Source organism: Eleutherodactylus coqui, chromosome 1, assembly GCF_035609145.1.
Source record: "Eleutherodactylus coqui strain aEleCoq1 chromosome 1, aEleCoq1.hap1, whole genome shotgun sequence".
NCBI classification, from domain to species: domain Eukaryota; kingdom Metazoa; phylum Chordata; class Amphibia; order Anura; family Eleutherodactylidae; genus Eleutherodactylus; species Eleutherodactylus coqui.
Window position 1 is genome coordinate 281,858,919 of NC_089837.1, and position 26,833 is coordinate 281,885,751.

Consider the following 26,833-nt stretch of genomic DNA (forward strand, 5'->3'; position numbering starts at 1 on the left):
AGCGTACTTTTTTTTTTTTTCAGAGGACTTCCCAATGCGGGGTAAATAATGGGCTGCTTTGATAGATCGGACTTTTACAGACGCGGCAATACCAAATACTTATTTTTATTTCATGATTTAGATTTTTAAATTATAGATATGGCAAAAGGGGGGTGATTTCAACTTTTATTACTTTTTTTACAATTAAAAAAACTTTATTGATCTTTTTTTACTTTACTTTTAAGTCCCCCTGGGGGACTACAACATGCGATGCTTTGATGCAATTGCTTTGCAATTTGATAGGCAGTTTATCAAGCCATCTCCCAAGGCAGCCCTGGGGCCTTTTAGTACAGGAGTGCCAGTGTCACCACTCTAAGCAGTTTAGAATTTGACTAGAAAATGAATCCATAACCCCAAATGGATCTGAGCTAATCAGAAATGAGATCACATGACTATCTGAGGAAAAAGAGGCCAAGAGTTTCAGACAGAAGTAAATAACTAACCAGAGTAACAACAGCCAACTTATATACTCTATACTGGGGGGAATAGCCTCATTATGAATGTATTTTGAAAATCACTGGAGTGGTCCTTTAAACTATAGTAAACATAAGTGACATAACTCAAAAACAGGAACTGTCTGTACATACCACAGGAGGAATGAGTTTGAGCGAGAGATGGATGAGCCGTAGTGTGCTGCATGAATTTTTTAAAGAAGACCCATCTGCTCTCCTGACTTATCTGTTTAATGAAATACTTGTATTCTTCATATAATAACAATTCTCGAAAACCTTTTCATAGAACAGTCTATGTTGTGTGAAACTGTTAGCACTGATTGGACAGTGTCAGATTGTGGTAGGACCATTTTACAAGGACAATTGTAACAGACAGTTCATACATACATTTCCAAAAAGAACAACAGAGGAAATACACAACAGTAAGTTCCAAGAAGATGCAATATGCTCCAACATTGTTCTTTTATGAAGAACACAAATATTTACTAAAGCAGGTTGGTCAGGAAGGCTGACAGATCCTCCTTAAACGTTATTTTCAATGTGACTTACATTTTTGACAATGCGTGAAAGAAGTCTACTGTAAAAATACATTTCAGTGGATGTTCACACTTGATAATGGTTTATCCTCTTTATTCATGCAGGTCTTCTAGTCAAAATTGTAATACAGACATAGAGAAAAGAACATGGCGAACATCTGTGGGCAAGAAATGGTACATAGCTTCAGACAAAGGCTCTCTTAGAAAAGTTTTCCATACACATATATCCTTTTCTTCTGCATCTTCTTACTTACAAAACAATGCCATGGATTTCAAGTGTTAATTTGTTACATTAGTAAGGCCCCATTCCCACCTACACTTGGGGCTCCTGTGTATTTCCATTGTTCGGCTCTGTCCTCAAAGCTGAACATTAAAAATGCTCAAACCACAGTGTCAGACCCGAACAGACTCCATTGACTGTAATGGCGTCTGTCCGGTTTTCAGCATTTCAGCTGGCAATTTGTCAGACAAAATAACACTACATACTGCACTAATTAGTCATGGATTTTCCGAGGAATCTGAGTCATAGGCTTCAAACAGAGCCTCAGATGCAGATGTGAAAGGGGCCTTACATCTGTTTTTTCTGGCATCCTATACAAAAGCATATTGGGGAAAATGCATGCTGTGATTTGAAAAAAATGACAGGACTGAAGAGGCCACCAAAAAAATCTTCAAAATCCCACCAGCAAAGCATTGTTTGTAGTGTGTATCTCATTTCCCTATATACTTTCATGTAGCTTCTACTGTAGCTGCATCATTTTTAGGCAAAAAAAATGCTTGAAACACCAGGAAAAACACCACGAAACAATGCTTGTTCCTAGATACGTTGTATGTGAGTGAAACAACCGTATTAAGATGTTTGTCATGGAATATACATCTTACATTAGCTTTTTATTTTCTGCTATATATTTTGTGTTAATTGTGTGTAACAATTCCACCAAACTACATTCACTGTGCACTACCGTGCAATAGTCGTGGATACGATGGGACAGTCCTGGATTTTGAGGACTGTCCTGCTGTCCTGCCGTCCAATCCGGCATCTTCATCACACACACTAGTAGTGTTGGTCACTGCACCCCGCCTTCTGTTTCTTACTCTAAGCTCTGAGCTCAGGAGATTAGGGGGAAAGTAAAGGGGCACATGGTTTAATTAAAATTTTACAGAAAAATCATAATTAAGTGAGCAATTGGCTTTGTATGTGTACAGTGCTGTTTATAAATAAATAAAGCAAAACACTGTAAATGTTCTGATTGTGGATACACTTTGTGTCTATGAAATTATTCATTTCTATGTTTCATCGACTTTTGGGCATTTGTTTTCATAGGAATAGTAGTAAACAGCTTAAGGCTCTTTTACATACAATGGTTATCGCTCAAAATTTGTCCAAACGGGCAAAAATGAGTGATAATCGGTACATGTAAATGCGGGCATCGTGCACTTTTTGCTTGAATGGTGCATTGTGGTTCAATTAAAATCCATCATTCAGCCGCTGAAAGACTGAGCAAATACATTCCATTTGAATGTAGTTTGCTCATCTTTCAAAAGCAGGATGTTCTCTCCATAGCATGCTTACACTAGCCATGAGGAGAACAATGGAGTGTGTCAGCAGCTGTTTGCACAGCTGGACGTGTTTTTAAACACAAGCTGAGTTCTGCAAACAACTTGTGGAGGTCCTTTTACATGCAAATGAAGATGATAAAGTGTTAGTGGCAATTAATGGTCACTCATTAACACTTTATGCAAATAGATCGCTAAATCTTTCAGTCTTTCAGTCATCTGGTCCTATATAACTTTTTTCAGCTGCATAGAATAGCACCCTTTATAGTGCTATTCCATACGCTGGCATAACACAACAAAATGAATACTGCGCAGAATGGGCGACATACAGTGGCATACAGAGGAATATATAGGAAGTATTCCTAATGTATACCTGAAATATAGACTGTGATTGCAGCCTGAATTGACCTCAGTCTGCCTTCACACAGGCAGTAAACAAGTAAACATTGCAGAATTTGTGCTAGCAGAATCCATGTGGAAATTTCCCAGCTATTACAGTACAGGGCAAGTGAACGAGATTTTTATTTATCATGTTTACTTATGGAGACTCTTTTTTATCACCTCGCAGCGCACAAACTTGCGATTTTCATGCGATGCAATGTATTTTTAACATTAGAACGTCCCATTGACTTTCGTGGCAGCGATGCAAGATTATTCTAAAAAAAAAAAAGCATAAATGACGCTCAAAAATCGCGGGAAAACAGACGTGTCTTTGCCGTGATTTTCTTGTGGCAAAATTGCGATCACCGTGTGAAACTAGCCTAAGGGCTTATTTACATGAGCGTATATCCGCCGGCGTTTTCACAACCAGCCGATATACGCTTCCATCTAAGCAGTTCACCCCTTCCCTCCCCCTCACCGGTTTTCTGCCTTTCTCCTCCATTACAGCGTTTGCAATAGGAGGGGGCGGGATGGGGGCAGAGCTACGTTCCGCCCTGTCCCGCCCACTCCCATTGCTGGCTATGGACAAGGGGAGGGGGTGGGAGCTTAGCTTCGCCCCCATCCCACCCACTCCCATTGCAAACCGCTCGGAGGGGAGAAGCAGAGAGATGGTGAGGAGGAGGGAAGGGGGAACTGCTAAGATGTAAGCATATATCGGCTGGCTGTGAAAACACCGGCCCATATGTGCTCGTGTAAATAAGCCCTAAGGCTGCATTTTTTGGAAAATCCGTTGTGGAAATGCTCTGAATTCCCTTGGAAATCTGTGTTTGTGGATGTTTGTTAATAAAGTTTACCAGGGTGAACTCTAAAGCAAGAACTAGCACCACCATTTCACAAAAAACACAACACATTCCGCAGTAGAAAATCCTCTTATAAAAATGCAATTACATACACAAATTATGTAACAAAACGCAGTAAATTCTGCAAACTCTGGCCATCTGCAGAAACGCAAGAGAAATTCCACAGTTACTTTCTGTAGCTAAAACGACCTGTACTTGAGGGGATCTTTCACACGAGCTGGAATTTAGATGCAGGAACCACCCAAGTCTGCAGCTGCAGAGTTCCACGCCAAAATCCGGAGGTTTAACTGTGGATTTTTATGCTGAATTGCAGGCAGGTTTAAAGCAATTTCAATTCTGCTTCAAAATCTGCAGGTTACTGTGGTTTTAGGTGCCGAATTTACCATATCTTGCAGTACATTGTCCGGCCTATTCTGCCTCAAGTGAAAGGTCCCTTAACCCCTTAGTGACCAAGCTTTTTTTTCATTTTCCTTTTTTTCCTCCTCCCTTTTTAAAAATCATAACTCCTTTAGGGCGCCCACCCTAAACGTTTTCCGCGTTTTTCCCGCGCGTTTTTCGCGGCGTTTTCGCGGCGTTTTCCGCGATTTTTCCGTTAATTTCCATTGACATTCATGGGTAAGGAGAAAAATAAGGACACATATGCAACTGACAGTTCCTATGTTAAAAACGCAAACGCAACGCAAAAAAAATGCCAGTGGACAGGAACACATGTTATCTCTATGCCTGTGCAGGAAAAACGCAAAACGCAAAACGCAGGTAAAAAAACGCCAGTGGGTGGGCGCCCTTATTTATCATTTACATAGCTGTATGAGGGCTTGTTTTTTGCGAGATGAGTTGTATTTTTCAATGGTGCTATTTAATGCACCATATAATGTACTGAAAAACTTTTTTAAAATTCTAAGTGTCGAAAAATGAAAAAAAAATTAAATTCCACCATCTTTCGGTGCGTCTTGTTTCTACGGCACACAAACTACAACAAAAATGATATGATAACTTTATTCTATGGGTCAGTACAATTACTATGATACCAAATATATATATAGCTTTTTTTGCTGTACTACTTTTACTTTTTTTTTAAAGATATTTAATTATTTTCTGTTGCCATTTTCTGAGCACAATAACTTTTTTATTTTTCCCTCGACATAGTTGTGCAAGGCATCATTTTTTGCGGGTTGTCCTGTAATTTGCGTTGCTACCATTTTGGAATACATATGACTTTTTGATCACTTTTTATTGCATTCTTTCTTCGAGACGGAGTGACCAAAAAAGCGCATTTCTGGCATTCTTTTTCCTTTTTTTCGGACAATGTTCACCGTGTGGGGTAAATAATGCATTACTTTGATACATTTTACTCTTACAGACGCAGCAATATCAAATATGTATTTTTGTTTTAATTTTTTAGATTATTTTATTGAAAATATATAGCATATAGCCATAAATATGGCAAAAGGTGTTTTTTAAAATTTTTATTATTTTTTTTTTAATAATTAGTAAAACTTTATTGATTTTATTTTTCCCTTTTTTTAGTCCCCACAGGGGACCCCAACGTGTGATTCTTTGATCATTCCAGCAGTATGATGTAATGCCATAGCAATGTCACAGGGATGGCTTGATAGGCATTCTGCCATGACAGCCCTAGTGCCTTTCAGAAGGCCCCGGCTGCTATGACACCCGCACAGCCCCCTTGTTGTACGGGACCCCCAGACATTGGTTGAGAGATCTAAATGCCGTTGGCAGAATTGAATGGAATATATATTATATATATATATATACATGTGTATATATATATATATATATATATATATATATACACACATTCTATACATATATATATATATACACATGCCTGGCTTGTCGCAATTCCATCATTTAAAACTCACTGTTTGCCAGGGGTGCGGTGTGTTGTTTGTGCTGGTCTAGTGACCCAGTACACCATCCTGGTCCCCTCCATAAATGTTATACATGTTTGTCTTATGTGGATGCACTGTGCAAGCCTGTCTTGTCATCTACGGTGTGAGTGTTCCACAGCTGCAACTTTTCAAGTAACGTTTGCTGGGCTCTAACCGTTCCTAGGGACCCGTGGTTCTAAGAAACTGTCTGAGACTGCATTCATTCTCCACTGAGGATCATACCAGGTCGTGAAGGAACAGTGGCGTCATCAGTGACAACTACAACCCCCATTATCCTGTGTGATTGGCATTCCCTATCTTAGGGGTGTCTTTGGTGGCCTGCAGTGATACTCTGGCCTTGGCTGCATGTGTCCCTCTGGGAAGGAGTTGGTAAGTGCCACCATGACACATCAGCACTATACCCTCCCAGCTCCCCACGTATGTCAGGTCTCCCTATGGGACAGTGCACTGGCCAATGCATTCTTAAAGGGGCTCTGTCTGATATCACTACCCCCACAACCATTTAATTTCATCAAGCTGCTATTTCCTCTCTTCTGTGCCCCTACCCCCCTATGTTCTGATGCTAATACTGGTAGTGATCATGGAGTGGTGGTATTATTGTATATGTCATTATATAGTGCGTTTTGTTCAAAAACTGCATGCATGTCATATTTAATCAGTCTATTGTGCTAATATTTAGTCATGGTATTTGATAACTAGTATTTATTTTTTTGTAAAACCCTAGCTACAGCCCTGGAAGTACTACAGTTCAGCGCTGCAGCACTCTGCCACAGGAATATCTTGAATGTGACTGTCCTTAATACAGTATTCCAGTATTTGGGGCCCCATTTTTAATTCTGTCCAGGGCCACACTTTATCTAAAACTGGACCTGATGGCTCTGCATCTGTATTATGATGCACATTAGCAGGATTTATTGGTGATAATATTGATGACAATAAAGTAACTTACCTCAATTCCAAGTACAGTTAGGCCAGCCGCTCCAGATATGGAAATATATTTCTTCAGACCTCTCGCAATGGTAATAAAACAGCCCTGGTGGAAAGTGAGAGAATAGGACATAGTATTAAAGAATAACATTTATTAATGGTAATGATCTAAGTTAAAATTACGAGATTCTGATTTCTATTGTAACTGAAAGTTTTATATACAAGAAAGAAATAAACTGCAATAAATGTAAAACTGTGAGTCTACATCTATACACCCCTTCGAAGTCAGCTGTTGATCTCTATTTTTGAACAATGCACAAATAAAACTACAAAAAGCAAAATTGTAATATTTAATTTTTTAAAAACATTTTACTATGAGACATAAATGGAATCTCTTTTAATAATAAACCAAGTATATAATCATAGAATCACATATAAAAGCAACAATCAGTAATACTTAAATTGAATACTATAACTTCACTTAATCATAAATATTTTACACATACAGGGTTCAGTTTGACATGTAAGCAAACTTGGCACATGTCCAGGACACCCCAGAATAGGGACAGCACATAAATAAGAGCATGAGATTTACATTTTTCTATGTATTTTCCTTGTATTCTAATTTGCTGCTTCTTTTTTTTTTTAACAAAGGTTATAAAGGTGACATTTGACAACTTGACTTCTTCAGGCCCGAGATGTCAGTTTTTTTTTATAGGGTACTGTATAGGTCTAGTTAATATATGCTGGTAGCTATCAGCAAGTTTAATACCTGATTATTAGTGTATTCTGGAGTATTATCCATGCACTTCTGCTTGTCCTTTATGACTCCAGATAAAATTGGGTTGTCACGCTTACAGCATGCATCTGGCCATGGTGCAAAAGGATGCAGGTGGTGGAAATGGGATCTGTTATCAAAGTCATTTAATCCGGATATACCACAACAGGACAGCTAAACAGGGAGAAATACAAAAAAATAATGTAGTACCATTGAAACAAGACATCAAGAGATACAACTCTGCGATTTGCCAATTCTTCTTTTTTTATAGTATGCATTTTTTGCACAAGCTGTGTGTGAATAAACATTTTATTGGCTTTTCATGCAATTTTTTTGCTGAAACTCACTATAAGGACACTGTTGGTCGAACATATACTAAAGCTGTATTTGGTCTGTGTTTTGGGGACCATGATATGAAGCTAATGTAAATTTATATATGAGTTTACGTGGCCGTATTTTTACAGTCGTTTTTTGAAAATGCAGCGTGACCTATTGTTTGTATTTTTTCCCTCTTCTATTGGGCAAATTTTAAGACTATTATTTTCATTAGCAAATACTGATGAATACTTTCATCTGGAACACATCCGTAATACGAATCCATAATATGGACATGTTTCCATATGCTTGTCTGAAACGGGCCATAGATGCAGAAGTGATCATGAGTATAAATTATTGGGTACATTTTTTTTCTTACAATGTTAATAGCATCTATTTGCTAAAAAATATTTCAAATTTGGTTGTACAATGGCTTTGGGTTATATAAATCATGTTTTTCAACATGTGAATAGTAAAATATCAAATTTTGTAGGTATGCTGGGTCAGATTTATAGTTATACACTTGATTTTAAATGCAATTTCTATGCTTACTCAGTGCTTAAGGAATTGCATGAAGGCAGCATAACTCTTTGAAATGTATTATAGATAGCACAAGGTGTGCTTCTTGAAAAACTAGATCTTGGAAATATATTAGCTACAGTATTTGGGGTGTGCATTATATAGAAGCCCAATCTCTAGATATAGGCATTTGTGAAATATATAAACTCTGCACACCTTGATCTATATTTTCTTGCTTTACTTTACTTGCTTTACATTTGCCCAGTCAAACTTTTTGTAAATTTTTCTGAAATCAATGCATATTACATGAAGGTGGTCATGACCAGTAAACTACTTACTGTAGTAGAAATATTACATTCTACAAGTTGCCTTTCTTGAAGCTTTGAAAGTGCTTAAAGTTTTCATGTTGTGTAAATTACATATTTTTTTACGAGTATTAAATTTTTTAAAGTTCTTTGTTTCAAATCAGATTTTTGGCCTTTTCAGTTTTGGTGATTTTGTGAACGTTCACAGGCATGTATGACCATTATATATTTAGATCTTTTGAGTTTAGGAGGTGTTGTATTTCTAAGGCTATGCCTGTCTCATGCTTTAAATCACAAAGTGCATATGGAGTGGATATGGAGGTGTAGTGTGAGTTTTTTCTTCAGTTAACTTTTTGTTTCAATTTTTCATAATTTTCAAGATCTTGTATTTATTCCACATGAATCTTTGAATGGATGATAATCCTGGTTATGTGATGATCATATAGGTACATAACTCTTGTAACTGTACTGTAACTAGCTAGGCATCTATGTGTCCACCATATGACTAGGACTTAATGAATTAAACAATGAATATTTCTATTGAACAACCCCAAGCATAGATTCAAAAAACGACAAGAAATTAATACAGAAAGTACGTAGATAATTTGGCTTTACTTAAGAATATGACATTATTTCGTATTGATTTGTTGTAGTTATCCTTAGCAACAACACTCAGCAAATCTTACTGCAATCATAATGGAGTTCCAGGACTGGCTGAAAACTTCAGAAGCGTTGTCTCCTTTGTAATACGTCTGCAATTCAAGCAGAAAATGCTCTTCCTTTATCTGAAAAGGAGATAACCAAATTTAAAGGTAGGCATTTTGGTAACTGGAAGCAAATATTTATTCAAAAAAAAACAAATCACAATTCTAGTACAGACAAAATTGTGCATTCACTCTGAAAAAGTGTATGTCGGCTTAACAGAATATACACATATAATCCAGCATCACCAATATCCATAAAACCTCTCTTTATTTAATTAGCATATTAAAACCAGTTTCAATGCCATGCAATGCTTAAAATGCCTATGTAGTGGCCTGAAGTCTATATATCTGCCCCCCCCCCCCCATAACTGTCATACATGTCATGTCTTCAGTGTAGATGCACCGTGCAAATTGTCTTATCTCTAGTTATGTGTATTGCACAGCTGCAGTGTACGAGGTTAATGTATGTGGATGTCTGGGATATGCCTGGAAATTGTAACCAATCGTTATGTCACGTGGGTATGAAAGGTATAAATAGGAGTGCAGTGTGTGCAAGAGGGTGTTCAGAGTTTCATTGATTCAATAGTAATGCCGGCCACATGGGGGTACCTTCAACCCTCATGGGGTGAGGTATGGAAGCTGAGGAGAGGTATCCTGATGTCCCCATCCCAGAATCCCTACCTTGAGTGAGTGGAAGTAAGGAGCCCGCCATGCAGTATTCCGTCTGTAAGTGAGTGTCAGCACAGTGTTCTTTCCACCTCCGGTGTGTTTGTTCCGGAGCGGAGCCTTACAGATAACCCAGCCTGTAGGCCTGGTTTCATCCTGTGTCCTGGAGTGTGTGTGTTCTGTCCAGGAGCAGAGTCATACAGATAACTAGGACTGTCATCCTGTGTTCTCCTCCCTGACCTTGTCAACTGTTATTCCTGCCCTGATGTGTGAAAGTTATCTTTAAAGAAGTAAAGTTCCAGTCACTGCCCATTCCCAGTGATTGAAGTATACAACTTTCATCGTGTGTGGAATCTGTTATTTTCTCAGCTGGACAACCAACAGTGTGAAGGAATGGTGGCATCACGAGTGACAACTTCTTCAGTCCACTACACATCTATACAGGTAACCACTGTCCTAGCGTTGCCTGGAGAAGGCATAGTGGTGCCTTGCCTCAGGCCATACGTGTCCTTCTGGGGAGGAGTTTGGTAGAGCCACCATGACAAGTGCCATCTCTATCCCGCCAGCTCCTCGGTGTTGTGCCTCGTGCCTCGGTTGCTGTGGGACATTACACCTACATGTTTCAAGCATTACCACTCTTAGTCATGGCATTAACCAAGTGAAACCAATTAAGCCCTCCTGGATGTCTTGTGTACAATTTAAAGATGCAGTAAGCATCTTGGTGGAAAAGGTGCTTCCGCCTGTCTTCTCCCCTCACTGGCTTACTCACTCTTTCAGTGCTGTATCAGCAGAATGCTTTAAGATCACATTAGCAAAGTGTTTCAGGCATCGGTGATGTTTTTATAAACTGGATTAATTTTATCCATTAAGAGCTCGTTTACGAGTTGTACACCCCACATATTTTCAACAGCTTGTTGTACACTCTACAACATATACTAAATTTTCAACATCTCAAATAATGAAAGCCTGTATCTTATATGCATTATCTGTATAAATATGGGTATGAATTATTTGTACTCCATTAGTACTGCATTTGAAATTGCCTTTAAATCTCAACCACAAATGTATGTTTTTGCTGATTACAAGTTGCATATTATTACCAGTAGTGTTTTTGCTATTAGGAGAAGTTTTAACTTGTCCTCCAGTTTTATTATCTAATAATTTAATGGGATTTTCTGACATTTTATATCATTGGTGTCAGTAGGAGGGACGAGTTGTAAAACAAAAAACACACATACTCACCTCCTACTGCGTGCTGCTATGACACTGCTGCTGGCTACTGCTCTCGTGCTTGGTTTATAATGGTGGGTTGTTTATCAACGTGACCACTACCAATGGGAGGCCAGCAGGGGCGTCATCAGTGATGTCTCATAAACCTGCTCTAAATATTTGTTACATGTGTATTCTAAGTGTCATTTTGAGCTGTGTAGATCATATGATTCTTTTTGATCATGTGATCAGCATTGTAGATGGGCAGTGGTAACAATGAGCCTTAAGCCTCATTTTGAATTTCATATTCATTGGTGGTTTATGAAGTCTTTGGATTAAGCAATCATATATATTGCATGATAATAATCTTTATTTATATAGCACCAACATATTCTGCAGCGCTTACAAGACAGGGAAATAAAAACAAGACCACAGTTACATTAAGTAATCAATTGATGGAAACATTTTTATTCTAATGCTTATTCATAATTGAATATAATGAATTTTTTGACCTTTCCAAGCCTCTTTTTAAGTTGTATGGATCACATTCCTTTTTGATCATGTGGTCAATTATACAGATGGCCGATGGTTATGTACAAATTTAAACATCGCTTTCAACTTTACATCTGCAATACACATTTATTCTATAGAGTTATTTGGGCTAAGGAATCATACACATTGTATAGAACATTTGTAGACAATGATTGCATGTGCAGAATTTTCTGGACTTAATTGTTTGCTTTGGACGCATAGCTCTATATTCTGTTACATTGTCCTTCCACAACCTGAATTTCAAAAAAGTTGAGATGCTATCTAAGGCCTCAGTCACACGGGCGCATCGGCACCCGTACACCGGCACCGATGCGCCCGTGTGACTGCAGGAAGGAGACGGATGTACCTGCAGACGGCCGTCTCTCTGCAGCGCCGGAGAAAAAAACACATGACTGGCAATGAAGCCGGTCACATGTTCTTTCCTCCGGCGCTGCAGAGAGACGGCTGTCTTCAGGTACGGCCGTCTGCTGGTGTCAGTCACACGGGCGCATCGGCGCCGGTGTACGGGTGCCGATGCGCCCGTGTGACTGAAGCCAAAAACGTAAAAAAAAACCAATGCAATGATTTGGAAATCTCAGATAACCATTTATATAACCAGATTGTATTCACAATAGAACATAGATCACATATCAGAAGTTGAAGGTGAGAAATGTTTCCATTTTATTTATTTACATCTTAGACAGTGTCCCAACATTTTTGGAATTGAGGTTATATATCTGGGCCGGAGCCTTTTTTGTAATATCATTTGATGCCTATTTTTTTTATATCTTTTGCTATATTGCATATGTTGCAAGAGGGTCACACGACCCTTTGTTCTTCCTGGATTCACTTTCTGTATTGGTGGATATGATGGCTTGTATGTTGTTATTGCAAATGGAATATGACAGGTTACCTTTATTGATTTTACATGTGTTTTTGATTATTTATGTATGATGTTCTCATAAATATGCTAGTTGGCTCATTTAGTGACAGCTACTACTAAGGACAATACGGCCGAAACACATCAGGGGTCACTGATATGAACTATGCGTTGGATTGCTTTTAAATACTTTAATAAAGTTTGAAGTTTTATGTCCCTTGTCCACACTAGACGTTTTTTCCCTCCTACATTTTAGATGGTCTTGAATACAAATAATATATGATACGAAATCTGATATATTGTAAATGTTTTTTTTCTTTCCACACTATTAAAATATGGTAGTTGAATCAACATTTTGCTTAAATATGATGTGCCTACTGGTTATTTGGTGAAAAAAATTATCTTTCTTCCCACCATGCCATATTCAGTGTTATTTCAAATGATCTTCCCAATTGCAAACACTCATAATTCACATTTAATGATACTCAGATACAGAAACTCAAAACATTTTGTTGTATAACATTAAAAATATTTTCAGCATCAGAGGTGTTCAATGTATTCTCCCTTTCTCACTCAACACACATCAAGCCTGTAGTCAAGTTCCTTCCATACATGTTGTAATGCATCAAGATGGACTGATGCAATGGCTTCTGCGATGCGTCCATGCAGATCATGCATGCTGGGTGATAAGGGTGGCAGTTAGACTATTTGTAACACTCCCCACAGAAGAAAATCACAAGGAGTAAGGTCCAGGGAATGTAGAGGCCAAGGAAGAAGTTCACTATTGTTACAACCTGCACACCTGTTGAGCTCACTTCTATTTTCATTGTGAAAATGGGGAGGCGGTGTGGGTGTGTGCTATTGGAATATGAAAGCTGGGATATCTGTAGAATGTCCAGGTACAAAATCCTAGTTATTGTTTCCACATGGAAAAGAAGAGGCCGTACATTTTCCTATAGGTTATATCGCAAAACACATTTACCTTGGGGGAGTTGTGAATATGCTCCACGTAGGCATGTGAGTTTTACCTACTCCAAATTCTGAAATTACATTTGTTAACTGAAACCGAAAGGTTCCATGAAACCATCACTTTCCATTAGAGTTTGCATACTGTTGCCTAAAGGACTCCGTTTTGTTGTCTGGTTTCAGAGCCTGTAATTGCAATTAGTAGAGATAACTTCACAAATGTTTGTGCAGAATCTTCTACAAAGTCGGCTGTGGGATGTCCAATACTCTGCTTGCTCTGACAGGGGAGTTCTGAGGACTTTGTGTAAAACTCGCTCCACTGTTTCTACAAGTATTAGTGGATGACTGGATGATTTTCGCTTACAGATGCAGCCTTTTTTCTTAATATTAGTGTACCACGTACGAATTGTGTGACCACTGGGTGGAACTTCACCAGACTTTGTTTGAAAAGGATGTTGCACACTAATAACAGACTGGTAGACATGAAAATCAAGGACACAAAACACTATACTGTCTTTGTTGGTAGCCATTTGGTCTCATATTCCCCTAGTGATAACTACGGCAAAATAAAACTTTTTAGGCCTAATTTAATAAAACTGTCTATCAGTAAGAGTATCCTAGTTGCCCATAGCAACCAATCACATTGCAGCTTCAAAAACAGGAAAATCAATTGTAATAACCCAGTAAGAAATGGTGAAAACTTTGCGCCGAATGCCTCTCCTTGCACTTAAAGGAAATATTTATTATTGAAAATTAAGTAATTATGGATTGGCCATGCAGGTCATGATGACAGCAAATGTCTTCCTGGACCTTGCGCTTTGTAATTTTTTTCTCTGGGGGAGTGTTACCATTGGAGATGAGCGAGCACACTCGTCCGAGCTCGATGCTCGTTCGAGTATTAGGGTACTCGAGATGCTCATTAGTCGAGTCAAACACCACGCGGTGCTCGAGTGAATTGCATTTCCTTCCCCGCATGTTTAGTGCCATTTTCTAGCCAATAGACATGTGGGGAAGGCATTACCACTTCCTGCTGTGATATGCCAGCCCTCCCCCACCCCCACCCCCACAGTAGTGAGTGGCTGGGCCAATCAGGTGACCACCGAGTACTTAAACTGGTCCCGCCGGCGGCTCGCCTCAGACGCATGCTAGCAGAGGTAAGGGACAGTGCTGCTGCTGATATAGGGACAGTGTTAGAGTAGGACACTGTCGTCAATAACCCCAATGTTCCTTCTTAGGGCTACTCCTCATAGTGTGCATTACTGTTGTGGCTGGCTGGGAGCAGTAGTGCACCATTTTTTTTAAGCATCTAGGGCTGTGCAGGCCATTTCAGCTAAACTGTTCTGTGTGTGCAGTGCATAAGGCAGAGTGTAGGGACACAGCAACGAATATAGGGAAAGTTTTACAGTCCTCCTGATCCTCTGTACAAGAACCCCAACTGTCCTTCTTAGGGCTTCATCTCACCGTGTGCATTATAGTTGTGGCTGGCTGGGAGCAGTAGTGCATCAATTTTTGTATTACGCATCTAGGCCTAGTCCCAGCCTTTCAGTAATAGCGTTCTCAGTCTGCAGTGCCGTACAACCATCTCTCACTGTGAAACTGCACTCTAACATTTCCTAGCCTACTGCAAACTACTTCAGTTATACTGTTCTATGTCTGCAGTGCATTAGACAGACGTCTCACCGCTAAACAGTACTGTAATATTTCCTGGGACACTGCAAAGTATTTCAGGTCTGCCGCTGTGCAGAGCGTCTCACAATACCCTTTCCTTGGGTGGGGTTCAGATAGCCGCAGTTACCAGCACTATCCACTGCCTTTAGAGTCTTCTCCCACTCCATACAGCCTCTCTTATCTACAAGTCTCTGCGAGCAGTAAATTACCCCTAGGTATCAGCGCAAGACAGCTGGTTAATTTTTTCAAGTCACAGCATAGAGCCTCCGCTATCTACAAGTCTCTGTGTGCGGTGAATTAAGCCACAGTTGTCAGTGCTGTACAGTGGGGTAATTTATTTGGGTCCTGCTCTATTCTTAATCTGCCATGATGAGGAGTAGGGGTAAGAGTCGAGGACGCGGGCATCCAAGTGAGAGTGTGGGCACAGGCCGAGTTTCTGGGCATGGTGAATCACAGCCGGCTGCTGCGGGATTAGGAGAGAGGCAAGTTTCTGGGCTCCCCAGCTTCATGTCACAATTTACGGGTCCAGGTGGTAGACCTTTATTACAAACAGAGCAGTGCGAGCAGGTCCTGTCATGGATGGCAGAAAACGCGTCCAGCAATATATCGACCACCCAGTCTTCTACACAGTACACTACTCCCGGCCTGGGGACTGCAATTCTGAATCCTCTGGCTGCTCCTCCTTCCTCCCAGCCTCCTCACTCTATGAAAATGACATATTCTGAGCAGGCAGACTTCCAGGAACTGTTCTCGGGTACCTGCCATTAGTGGGAATAAACGGTTCCTCTCTCACCTGAGGAGTTTGTCGTGACCTATGCCCAACCTTTGAAAAGTTCCCGGAGTCCAGGTGATGAGGCTGAGGACTTGGAGAAACTGTCTCAAGAGCTTTTTGTGGATGAGAATGATGAGACACAGTTGTCTGTTAGTGAGGTAGTAGTAAGGGCAGTAAGTCTGAGGGAGGAGCGCACAGAGGATTCAGAGGAAGAGCAGCTGGACGATGAGGTGACTGACCCCACCTGGTTTGCTAAGCCTACTGAGGACAGGGCTTCAGAGGGGGAGGCAAGTACAGCAGCAGGACAGGTTGGAAGAGGCAGTGGAGTGGCCAGGGGTAGAGGCAGAGCCAGAGCGAAGAATCCCCCAACTGTTTCCCAAAGCACCCCCTTGCAGCAAGCCTCCGTGCAGAGGGCTAGGTGTTCAAAAGGTGTGGATGTTTTTTAGTGAGAGCGCGGATGACCGACAAACAGTGGTGTGCAACCTGTGTTGCACCAAGATCAGCCGGGGAGCCACCACTACCAGCCTCACCACCACCAGCATGCGCAGGCATATGATGGCCAAGCACCCCACAAGGTGGGATAAAGGCCATTCACCGCCTCCGGGTCACACCACTGCCTCTTCCCCTGTGCCACAAACTGCCACACAGATCCAATCCCCCTCCCAGGGCACAGGCACGAGCGCCTCCCGGCCTGCACCCACACCCTCACCTTCACCATCCTTCACTCCATCCAGCAATGTCTCTCAGCGAAGCGTTCAGCTGTCGCTAACACAAGCATTGGAGTGAAAGCGCAAATACGCCGCCACGCATCGGCATGCACAAGCTTTAAACGTGCACATTGCCAAATTAATCAGCCTGGAGATGCTGCCTTACAGGCTTGTGGAAACGGAGGCTTTCAAAAACATGATAACGTCGGCGGTCCCGCGCTACTCGGTCCCCAGTCGCCACTATTTTTCCAGGTGTGCCATCCCAGCCCTACACCAGCACGTCTCCTGCAACATAAATCGTGCCCTCACCAATGTGGTTACTGGGAAGGTCCACTTAACCACGAACACGTGGACAAGTGCTGGCGGGCAGGGCCACTATATCTCACTGATGGCACATTGGGTGTACTTGGTGGAGGCTGGGACCGAGTCAGAGCCTGGGACAGCTTACGTCCTACCCACACCCAGAATAGCGGGTCCTACCTCGGTGCTGGTATCTGTGGTGTTTTATGCCACCTCCTCCAAACCCTCCTCCTCCGCCACGTCTACCTCTCAATTAAGAAGTGTGAGTACGTCGCCAGCAGTCGGTAGCACGCGGCGGGGCAGTACAGTGGTGGGCAAGCGTCAGCAAGCCGTGCTGAAACTAATCAGCTTAGGTGACAAGAGGCACACGGTCCATGAGCTGTTGCAGGGCCTGACAGAGCAGACCGACCTCTGGCTGAGCCTCCAACCGGGCATGGTCGTGTGTGACAACGGCCATAACCTGGAGGCCGCTCTGAAGCTCGGCAGCTTCACACACGTGCCATGCCTGGCCCACGTCTTCAATCTGGTGGTTCATCGGTTTTTGAAAAACTACCCTCACTTGTCTGATCTGCTCGGCAAGGTGTGCCACGTCTGCACACATTTCCCCAAGTCCACCTCGGACGCTGCCACCGTGAGGACCCTGCAACGTCGGTTTCAGCTGCCAGAGCACTAACTACTGTGTGACGTGCCCACACGCTGGAGTTCTACGCTGCACATCTTGGGCAGGCTGTACGAGCAGCATAGAGCAATAGTGGAATACCAGCTGCAACATGGGCGGCGGAGTGGTAGTCAGCCTCCGCAATTCTTTACTGAGGAGTGAGCATGGATGGCAGATATCTGCCAGGTCCTCGGAAACTTTGAGGAGTCTACCCAGATGGTGAGCGTCAATGTGGCAATCATTAGCGTTACCATCTCGCTGCTTTGCCTGCTGAGAAGTTCGCTGCTAAGCATAAACGCCAACGCTTTGCGGTTGGAACAGGAGACGGGAGATGACAGTATGTCGCTTGATAGCCAGACCACCCTCATGTCTATATCTCAGCGCGTTTTAGAGGAGGAGGGGGAGGGGAAGAGATAGCTGGCCACACTGCAGAGGGTACCCACCCATGCTGCTTGCCTCCCATCTGTTCAGCGTGTATGGCTGAAGAGGAGGAGGATCCTGAAAGTCATCTTCGTAGTGAGGACACCGATGTGTTGCATACTGGGACCCTGGCACACATGGCTGACTTCATGTTAGGCTGCCTTTCCTGTGACCCTCGCGTTAGACGCATTCTGGCCAACATGGATTACCGGGTGTACACCCTTCTCGACCCACGGTATAAGGAGAACCTTTCCACTCTCATTCTCGAAGAGGAAAGGGGTATGAGAATGATACAATACCACAGCGCCCTGGTGGAAAAAGTGATGCTAAAGTTCTGACAGCGTTAGTGGCAGAAGACGCAGTATAGAGGGCCAAGTAGCAGTGAAGGAGCGGAGATCAAGCAGCATGTCCAGCGCAGGCAGGGGAACACTCTCCAAGCCCTTTGCCAGCGTTATGGCTCCCCAGCAAGACTATCACCACTCCCCAGTCAAAGCTGAGTCGGAGGGAGCACTGTAAAAAGATGGTGAGGGAGTACGTAGCCGATGGTACCACTATCCTCCGTGATGCCTCTGCTCCATACAACTATTGAGTGTCAAAGCTGGACACGTGGCACGAACTTGTGCTGTACGCCCTGGAGGTGCTGGCCTGCCCTGCCACTAGCGTCTTGTCAGAGAGGGTGTTTAGTGCAGCTGGGGGAAATCATCACAGATAAGCATACCCGCCTGTCAACTGCCAGTGCCGACATGCTTACACTCATAAAGATGAACAAATGCTGGATTTCCCCAGACTTCTCTTCTCCACCGACGGAAAGAAACGGAACCTAATGATTCTTTTCGCTGCAACAGGAGAAAAATACATCCTCTATCATCACTAAAAAAAGGGTGAATTAGCTTTGTCAATCACTCTCAGATATTATTACTCCTCCTCCTCCTCCTCCTCCTAAAACAGCATGTCATCACGCAGAACTGCCAATTTTTCTGCGGCCCAAAAGGCTCTGTTTAAAAGTTTTTTACAATTTTTCAAAGTTTCAAAAGTATTGATACTTTAACAGAAACCATTTTTTTTCACAGGGCTGCCTCCAGGCTCTGTTACAAATTAAGCAACAGGGAGCTGTATCTTTAAAAAATGTTTATGGGTTTCACCTGCCCTCGCGGTTGAGCAATTTTTCAGGGGTGCACTGGTACTCTGGGTACACCAATTTTTCTGCCCCTCGCCTATACTGTTATCTAACTAATTTTTCCGGCCTTCGCCTACACTCTTGGTAACCAACTTTTTTCAGGTGTTCTCCTATACTCTTGGTACACCAATGTTTCATGGGTTCGCCTCCACTCTTGCTACAGAAATGTTACAAGGGTTTGCCTATACTTTTGCTACAGAAATGTTACAGGGGTCCGCCTATGCAGTTTCTACTGAATGGTTTGAGGGGTTCGCCTATACTTTTGCTACAGAAATGTTACTGGGGTCTCCCTATACTCTTGCTACAGAAATGTTACTGGGGTCCGCCTATACTCTTGCTATAGAAATGTTACTAGGGTCCGCCTATACTCTTGCTACAGAAATGTTACAGGGGTCTGCCTATACTTTTGCTACAGAAATGTTACTGGGGTCTGCCTATGCAGTTTCTACTGAATGGTTTGAGGGGTTCACTATACTTTTGCTACAAAAATTTTACTGGGGTCCACCTATACTCTTTCTACAGAAATGTTACAGGGGTCTGCCTATACATTTGCTACAGAAATGTTACGGGGTCTCCCTATACTTTTGCTACAGAAATGTTACAGGGGTCTGCCTATACTTTTGCTACAGAAATGTTACTGGGGTCTCCCTATACTTTTCAACAGATATGTTACTGGGGTCCACCTATACTCTTGCTATAGAAATGTTACTGTGGTCCGCCCATACTCTTGCTACAGAAATGTTACTGGGGTCTGCCTATGCTGTGGGTGCACAAAGACTTCCCATCGTGGTGTTTTACCTATCTGGCACAAATACACTGACTGACTTGGGCAGAAATGTGTGCCAAGGCCGAGGTCCTTGGCGGGGTGAAACTCTGCCATGTTTGGGCACTTTGATTTTTTTCCTGTGTAACACCATCTTTGTGCACCCACAGCATAGGCGAGCTCAAGGAACTCAAAGACATCCCATTGCAGTGTTGAGCTATTTGACACCTAAACAGAATGAAGTGTGTGGGGACCCATGGAGTTTCCATAGCTATTTAACTCACGGCACCTTGGGTCACACAAGGTGGAGGCTGGGCTAGAGCCTGACCCAGGGTCCGCTCACGTACTTCCCACACAGAGTATTGAGGGTCCTACCTCGGTCATGGTTTCTCGGCCTTATTATGCCACCTCCTCCTCCTGCTTGGGGTCTGGGGTCAGTGCTGGACAACATGTATTTTCTTTAGTGTTACCACAGTTATCTGAGACACTGGTTTAGGCCAAACAAAAGGAGCGTTACTGCATTAATGAGACGTGCACAGCTGCACTAGCATCCGAGTCTGCTTTATGCCCACGATTAATGAGGGCATGAGTCGAGGCCAAGGTCCTTGGCAGGGTGAAACTGCCATGTTTGGGTGCTCTGATTTCTTTATGTGTAATGCTTTCCTTGGGTTCCAGGGGCTCGCCTATGCTGTGGGTGCAAAAAGACTTCCCATTGCGGTGTTTTACCTGTATGGCACAAATACACTGACTGACTAGGGTAGAAATGTGGGCCGAGGTCCTTGGCGGGGTAAAACTCTGCCATGTTTGGGCACTTTGATTTCTTCCTGTGTAATACCATCTTTGTGCACCGACAGCATAGGCGAGCCCAAGGAACTCAAAGACTTCCCATTGCGGTGTTGAGCTATCTGACACCTACACAGAATGAATTGTGTGGGGACACATTTCCCATTGCTATGTAACGCACGGCAACTTGGGTCACACAAGGTGGAGGCTGGGACTGAGCCTGACCCTGGGCCCGCTCACGTGCTTCCCACACAGAGTATTGCTGCATTGTGGAGATGTGTAGAAGTGCTGGCACCTGAGTCCCTTTTATGCCCACGTTTGCGGCTCCTGACAATTTTGTGACAAAGGTGGCACGTAGAGATGAGCGAACGTGTTCTTAACGAACACTTACGCACCCGGACACCGGCTTTTCCGAGGACTTCCGTGTTCGCGCGTAAGTATTCGGGGGGCGCCGGGGGGCGGGGAGAGGCGCGGCGGCGCGGGCGGCAGCAGCGGGGAACAGGGGGGAGCCCTCTCTCTCTCCCTCTCCCCCCCACTCCCCGCCGCAACCCCCCGCGCTGCCACGGCGACCCCCGAACTTTTTTCGCCCGAACACGGAATTCCTCGCGAAGTTCGGTGTCCGGGTGAAAAGGGGCGGAGCCGAACACGTTCGCTCATCTCTAGTGGCACGGTATTGGAATGATGATCGCACCTCAATTTATCATCAATTCTCAACAGCATTGTGGGCTATCGCCCACACTTTCAAAGAGGGTCGCTGCCTGGCCCTGCCAACCCTCTGCAGTGTGTGCCTCCGGTTCCTCCTCATCCAGTACGCACTTATAAATAGACATGAGGGTGGTGTGGCTATGAAGCAAGCGTGTGGCATGAGGGCAGCTGAATGCTGTGCAGGGAAACTTTTGTGCGCGCTGTGCAGGGAGGGTCATGCGGGGGGGTTGGACTGCAATGCCAGCATGTAACCCAGGAGAAGAGGCAGCGGTGTCACCCGCAGGCAGTGATTGTCCTTGATTGCTTGGCTAAGATGTGCCAGCGCGTGTGCCTTGCTAATGAGGGTTTGTCCCAAGTAAATTGTTAGGGGGGTGACCACCAGGGTCTTGCCCCCATTTTGGCTTAATAGTGGGATCTGGGAGCCTCAGATGCAGCCATGTATGCTGCCCCTGCCCTTCTCTGTCCGTTTCTGTAGTGTTTCCATGACTTTCTGATGTTTTCTGGTGTTTCACAAGTCATCACCTATGGGGAGCATCGGTTCCATACAAAAATGCTCGAGTCGCCCATTGACTTCAATGCGGCTCGTTACTCGAAACGAGCTCTCGAGCATTACAAAAAGTTGACTTGAGTAATGAGCACCCGAGCATATTGGTGCTCGCTCATCTCTAGTTACCATCTACCTTGCATGATCTGCGAGGATGCATCACAGAAGTCATTGGATCAGTCAGTTGCGTTGCAGTACAACGTATATGGCAGGAACTTGACTACAGGCTTGATGCGTGTCGAGTGAGAAAGGGGGCTCACACTGAATACCTCTGATGCTGCAAATATTTTTAATGTTAGACAACAAACATCTTTGAGTTTCTGTTTTCATTGATATCAAATTTATGCATTTGAGTGTCATTAAACGTGAGTTATGGGGGTGTCAAATCAGGAAGATCATTTGTAATAACTAGAGATGAGCAGACCTACTCGTTTCGAGTAATTACTCGATCGAGCACCGCGATTTTCGAGTACTTCCGTACTCGGGTGAAAAGTTTCGGGGGGGCGCCGGGGGGAGGCGTGGCAGAGCGGGGGGTAGCAGCGGGGAACAGGGGGGAGCCCTCTCTCTCTCTCTCCCTCCCCCCCCCCACTCCCCGCTGCAACCCCCCACTCACCCACGGCGCCCCCCGAATCTTTTCGCCCGAGTACGGAAGTACTCGAAAATCGCGGCGCTCGGGCGAAAAAGGGGCGTGGCCGAGTACGCTCGCTCATCTCTAGTAATAACCCTATATATGTTTGCATGCAAATGTTAAAAACTTTGCACCTATTGGCGCTCCTTGCACTTGAAGAAAATATTAATGATCAAAAATGAAAAAATTAGGTTCTAATAAGTATTTTACAATGTCGAAAATGAACTAAAATAATTTCTCTGTATATTCACTGATGGCTTACCATTTTCTGATAAGTCAAGGCGAGAATAAGACCAACAAGTTCCACAATGAAAAAGAGCAAAATAAGTATAAAGAACTGTAATAAACAAAAAGTATAATATACAATCAATAAGTATGCAATGTGAAATGGAGAACATGCAAAAGAATTAGGAACAAAAAAGAAACCTGTATAGATCAAAGTGTTGAATATTCAAAATACAGTTTTCCCACTGAATGTTACAATTATTTTTTACCAATTTACATACCTTTTATACAGATACAGCAATTTATTTAATTTTACTAATAAGCAGATACAAAATCATTGGAATTAGAGAACAAGTCAGGGAAACAGCATATGAAACTTTACTAAAACACTTATAAAGTGTTGCATGAGGTGTAGGTTTACAATTACTAAAAACAACAAAAAAACCTTTCAAGTTGCTTAATAATTTAATGTTTAGATTACTACAGAACTAGCAAGGTACCAACTTGGCAATGCTTTGTTGCAGCGTTACTGTCTCTTACTAGACTGTTACTCCATCCCACCAAAAACTGCAATTATTTCTTAGTGTACCTTTGTGTGCCTTTGACTTATACACAGTATATTCCTAAGTGTACCATGCTATAACGGTATACTCCTCTAGAAGCATCACTCATAATAAATGACATGCGAGAGCTGCCTGTGATTGGCTGAGCGCCTCAGCCAATCACAATCAGCTCTTTCAGCAGGCGGGGATTTTAAATTCCTGCCTGCTGATAGATCAGCACTACAGAGTTGGGGACAGCAGAGAGAAGATGCAGCTGAGCCGCGGCAGCTGTAGGGAAGTGAGTATGTATTTTTTTTGTTTTTTTTACTACTTTTATTGGTTTTTCATGGAAGGGCTTATATTTAAAGCCCTTCCCAGAAATCCAATAAAAGGGAACCAGCAGCAGGATCCTCTACCGCAGCTGTCATGTGTGACAGCTGCGGTAGGGAATTGAAGATTTCCTCTGCTGCATCCGTCACAGATGTGGCAGGTGCAGCAGGAGGGAATTATTTTCACTAGCGAGGATGAAGGAAACATGTGCCGCATGCGGCAGATGTGTTCTGCATCCCTGCGGGGGACACGGCAGCGGCAGAGAGGTAAGTTTGTTTTTTATTTATTTATTTTTTTACACGAAAATTATTGTTTTTCTGGAAAGGTCTTATATGTGAAGCCCTTCCATGAAAAACAACTCAGGGGTGCCGGCAATTAATGTGTGTCCTGTCTATTCGCACTATATAACAAGACTGTACTCATTTTACACTGTCTATGTTTTGCTAAAGTGTATGCAAAATACTATTTTCCATACACTTTAGCAAAAAATAAACATGTGGGGAGGAGAGGGTGAAATTTTTTCAAGCACCCAAGCACCGCGTGGTGCTCGCTCAAGTAACAAGTACTTTTGAGTATGCTAATGCTCAAACAAGCATCAAGCTCAGACGAGCATGCTCGCTTATTTCTATTTAGCATATATTATATGGGTTTGTGTGTATTCCTGCAGTATTTGCTATGATGTTATTAATACTTTGCACAAGTAGTCAACATCCATAATTAGATATTTTTTCTTTGGAGAATATCTAAATTAATCCACAAAACCTCTGCTTTTACAAATCTGCTACAAATTAGACTCACCACTAAGAGCAGTGGTTTATTCTCCCGAAGTGCTCCAAAACATCCTAGGAATCCAAGTAGTGAAAGAGCTAATCCAACAATAAGCAGGGTGTAGCCACCAGCACTTAATAAAGAGTTAGTAGTGAAAAGAGTCTGGAATCCATCAGGATCAGCAACAATCCATACCCCTATTCCTAAGAGGCATATGCCTCCCAACTGCAAGGAAATGCAATACATTATCAAAGAGAATGGTAAAAGACAGCAACATTAGATAAGATAGCCACGTTGCTTTTACCAACAGAATATGCTTGAAATATTTTAATTCTAAGGGACCTTTCACACAGAAGAGAATATTGCGGAATTTGTCCCCTTGTAGAATATTCACCCCCAAAATCTGCACTACTAATGTGCCGATTTTGGTGCAGAATTGAAAGTAGCAGAATCCTGATGGCAATTCTGCATCAAAATCTGCAGCTAGCAGTGCGGATTTTGGTGTGAAATTCAGGTATGGCATATTCCACAATGCTGTTGGAGTATTCTGTTCCGTGTGAAAGGTCCCTAAAGCTCTCTGCCAAAAAGGCCTTGATGTAAACAATTCTATAGTACAGTTGGCAACACAGTGGCACCCTTGCAGCATTGAGGATATAGTTTGGAATCTGACCAAGGGTAATATCTGCATGGAGATTTTATGTGCTCCCTATCTTTTGTACCACACTGCAGTGTACTAATAACTATATTTTGCTATTCAGGATATACCAGTCAAATTAAATGGTGAACTCCAATAGGGAAAGGTATCATTGAGAATTATGTCATCAACTGAATGTATCCCTCAGAGTGATGTCAGTCTCTGCAGAGGCTGCAAAATATGTAGGCACTGCACAAGCAGTAGGAGATATAAATACAAATATATCTTGCTATGAAAAACATTCTGGGATATGTGAAAATGTTGTAAGAAAATCATGTATTTGTATTTTAGCTTCCATAATTCGCAAACATTTTATATACTATACATACAGTATATCCTACTTTGCTATTAAGAAACTGAATACTTACAAATATGAGTGCATTGAAGAGAAACATCATATACTTCATGAAGAGTAAGATGCCCATTTTGTAATTCTATATTGATCTACAAAATAAGATTTGTAATAGAGTTGTTTTAAATTGTATAAGTTTAGGAGAATATAGACATGTTATACTTGTTAAATGTACCTCAGGGTGGATGTTTGGCTGGACAACTGTACTGTATATATTACATGTCATGTTGCTCAATGGTTCAAAGGGAGTTGCTTAAGTGGGTTTTCCCAGTACCTTAAGTTGCCCCACAGCCACTCTGTACTTCTCGGTTTCTGTTTACCCAGACATGTGACTGCTGCAGCCAGTCACTGACCACAGCAAAGACCTTCTATAGCCAGTGATTGGCTGCAGCAGTCACATGTCCTAGTCAGCAGCAACCAGAAACTACAGAGAGGTTGTGGAGCAATTTTAAGTAAATAGCAAACCACTTTAACTCCACCCAGAGCCATATGTTTTTCATATGCTACCCATGTAGCCATTTTCAATCCACTACACTGGTAGTAGACTCTGAAAAAGCAACATGACATCTAGAGATGAGCGAGCGTACTCGGAAAAGCACTACTCGCTCGAGTAATTTGCTTTATCCGAGTATCGCTGTGCTCGGGTCTGAAGATTCGGGTGCCGGCACGGAGCGGGGAGCTGCAGGGGAGAGCGGGGAGGAACGGAGGTAAGATCTTTCTCTCCCTCTCTCCCGCTGCGACTCACCTGTCAGCCGCAGCGGCACCCGAATCTTCAGGCCCGAGCACAGCGATACTCGGATAAAGCAAATTACTCGAGCGAGTAGTGCTTTTCCGAGTACGCTCGCTCATCTCTAATGACATCCAAAAACCAGTCCAAAAAAAATTGCACATCAAAAGCCAGATGCTTCCCTTCTTAGCCCTGCTGTGTACCCAAACAGCTGTTTGTATGACAATTTTAAGGTGGGTATCTATGGTGGCATATCTATGGGAAAACATTTCTCTTTTCACCATCCTCTGTGCATTAATTTGGGGAAATTAAATTTATGAAACACCTATGGGATCAAATACTCACTGCAGCCCTTTCAGAATTTCTGAATGGGATCACTTCTTAGCAAATTATTATTTTAATTCACCTCAGTGCCTCTGCAATTGACAGCCAATGCTGTGTAAATCACACAATTAAGCCTCAAATGCACATGGGGCTCTTGTACTCCTAAGCACAATCATATTTCTAGACAATAGATTAGGGCCACACACAGGTG

At 42.6% G+C, this 26,833-nt stretch overlaps 1 protein-coding gene across 1 annotated transcript; it reads right to left on the reverse strand.

Annotated features, from left to right (window-relative positions):
- Positions 1–1,137: 1,137 nt before the first annotated feature.
- Positions 1,138–25,644, reverse strand: LOC136611758 (tetraspanin-18-like). The gene is made up of 7 exons (XM_066591584.1): positions 25,588–25,644; positions 24,556–24,750; positions 22,923–22,997; positions 9,266–9,364; positions 7,435–7,614; positions 6,685–6,768; positions 1,138–1,185 (listed from the first exon to the last, which is right to left on the reverse strand). The coding sequence occupies exons 1-7, from the start codon at positions 25,642–25,644 to the stop codon at positions 1,138–1,140; spliced, it is 738 nt and encodes a 245-aa protein (XP_066447681.1).
- Positions 25,645–26,833: the final 1,189 nt, after the last annotated feature.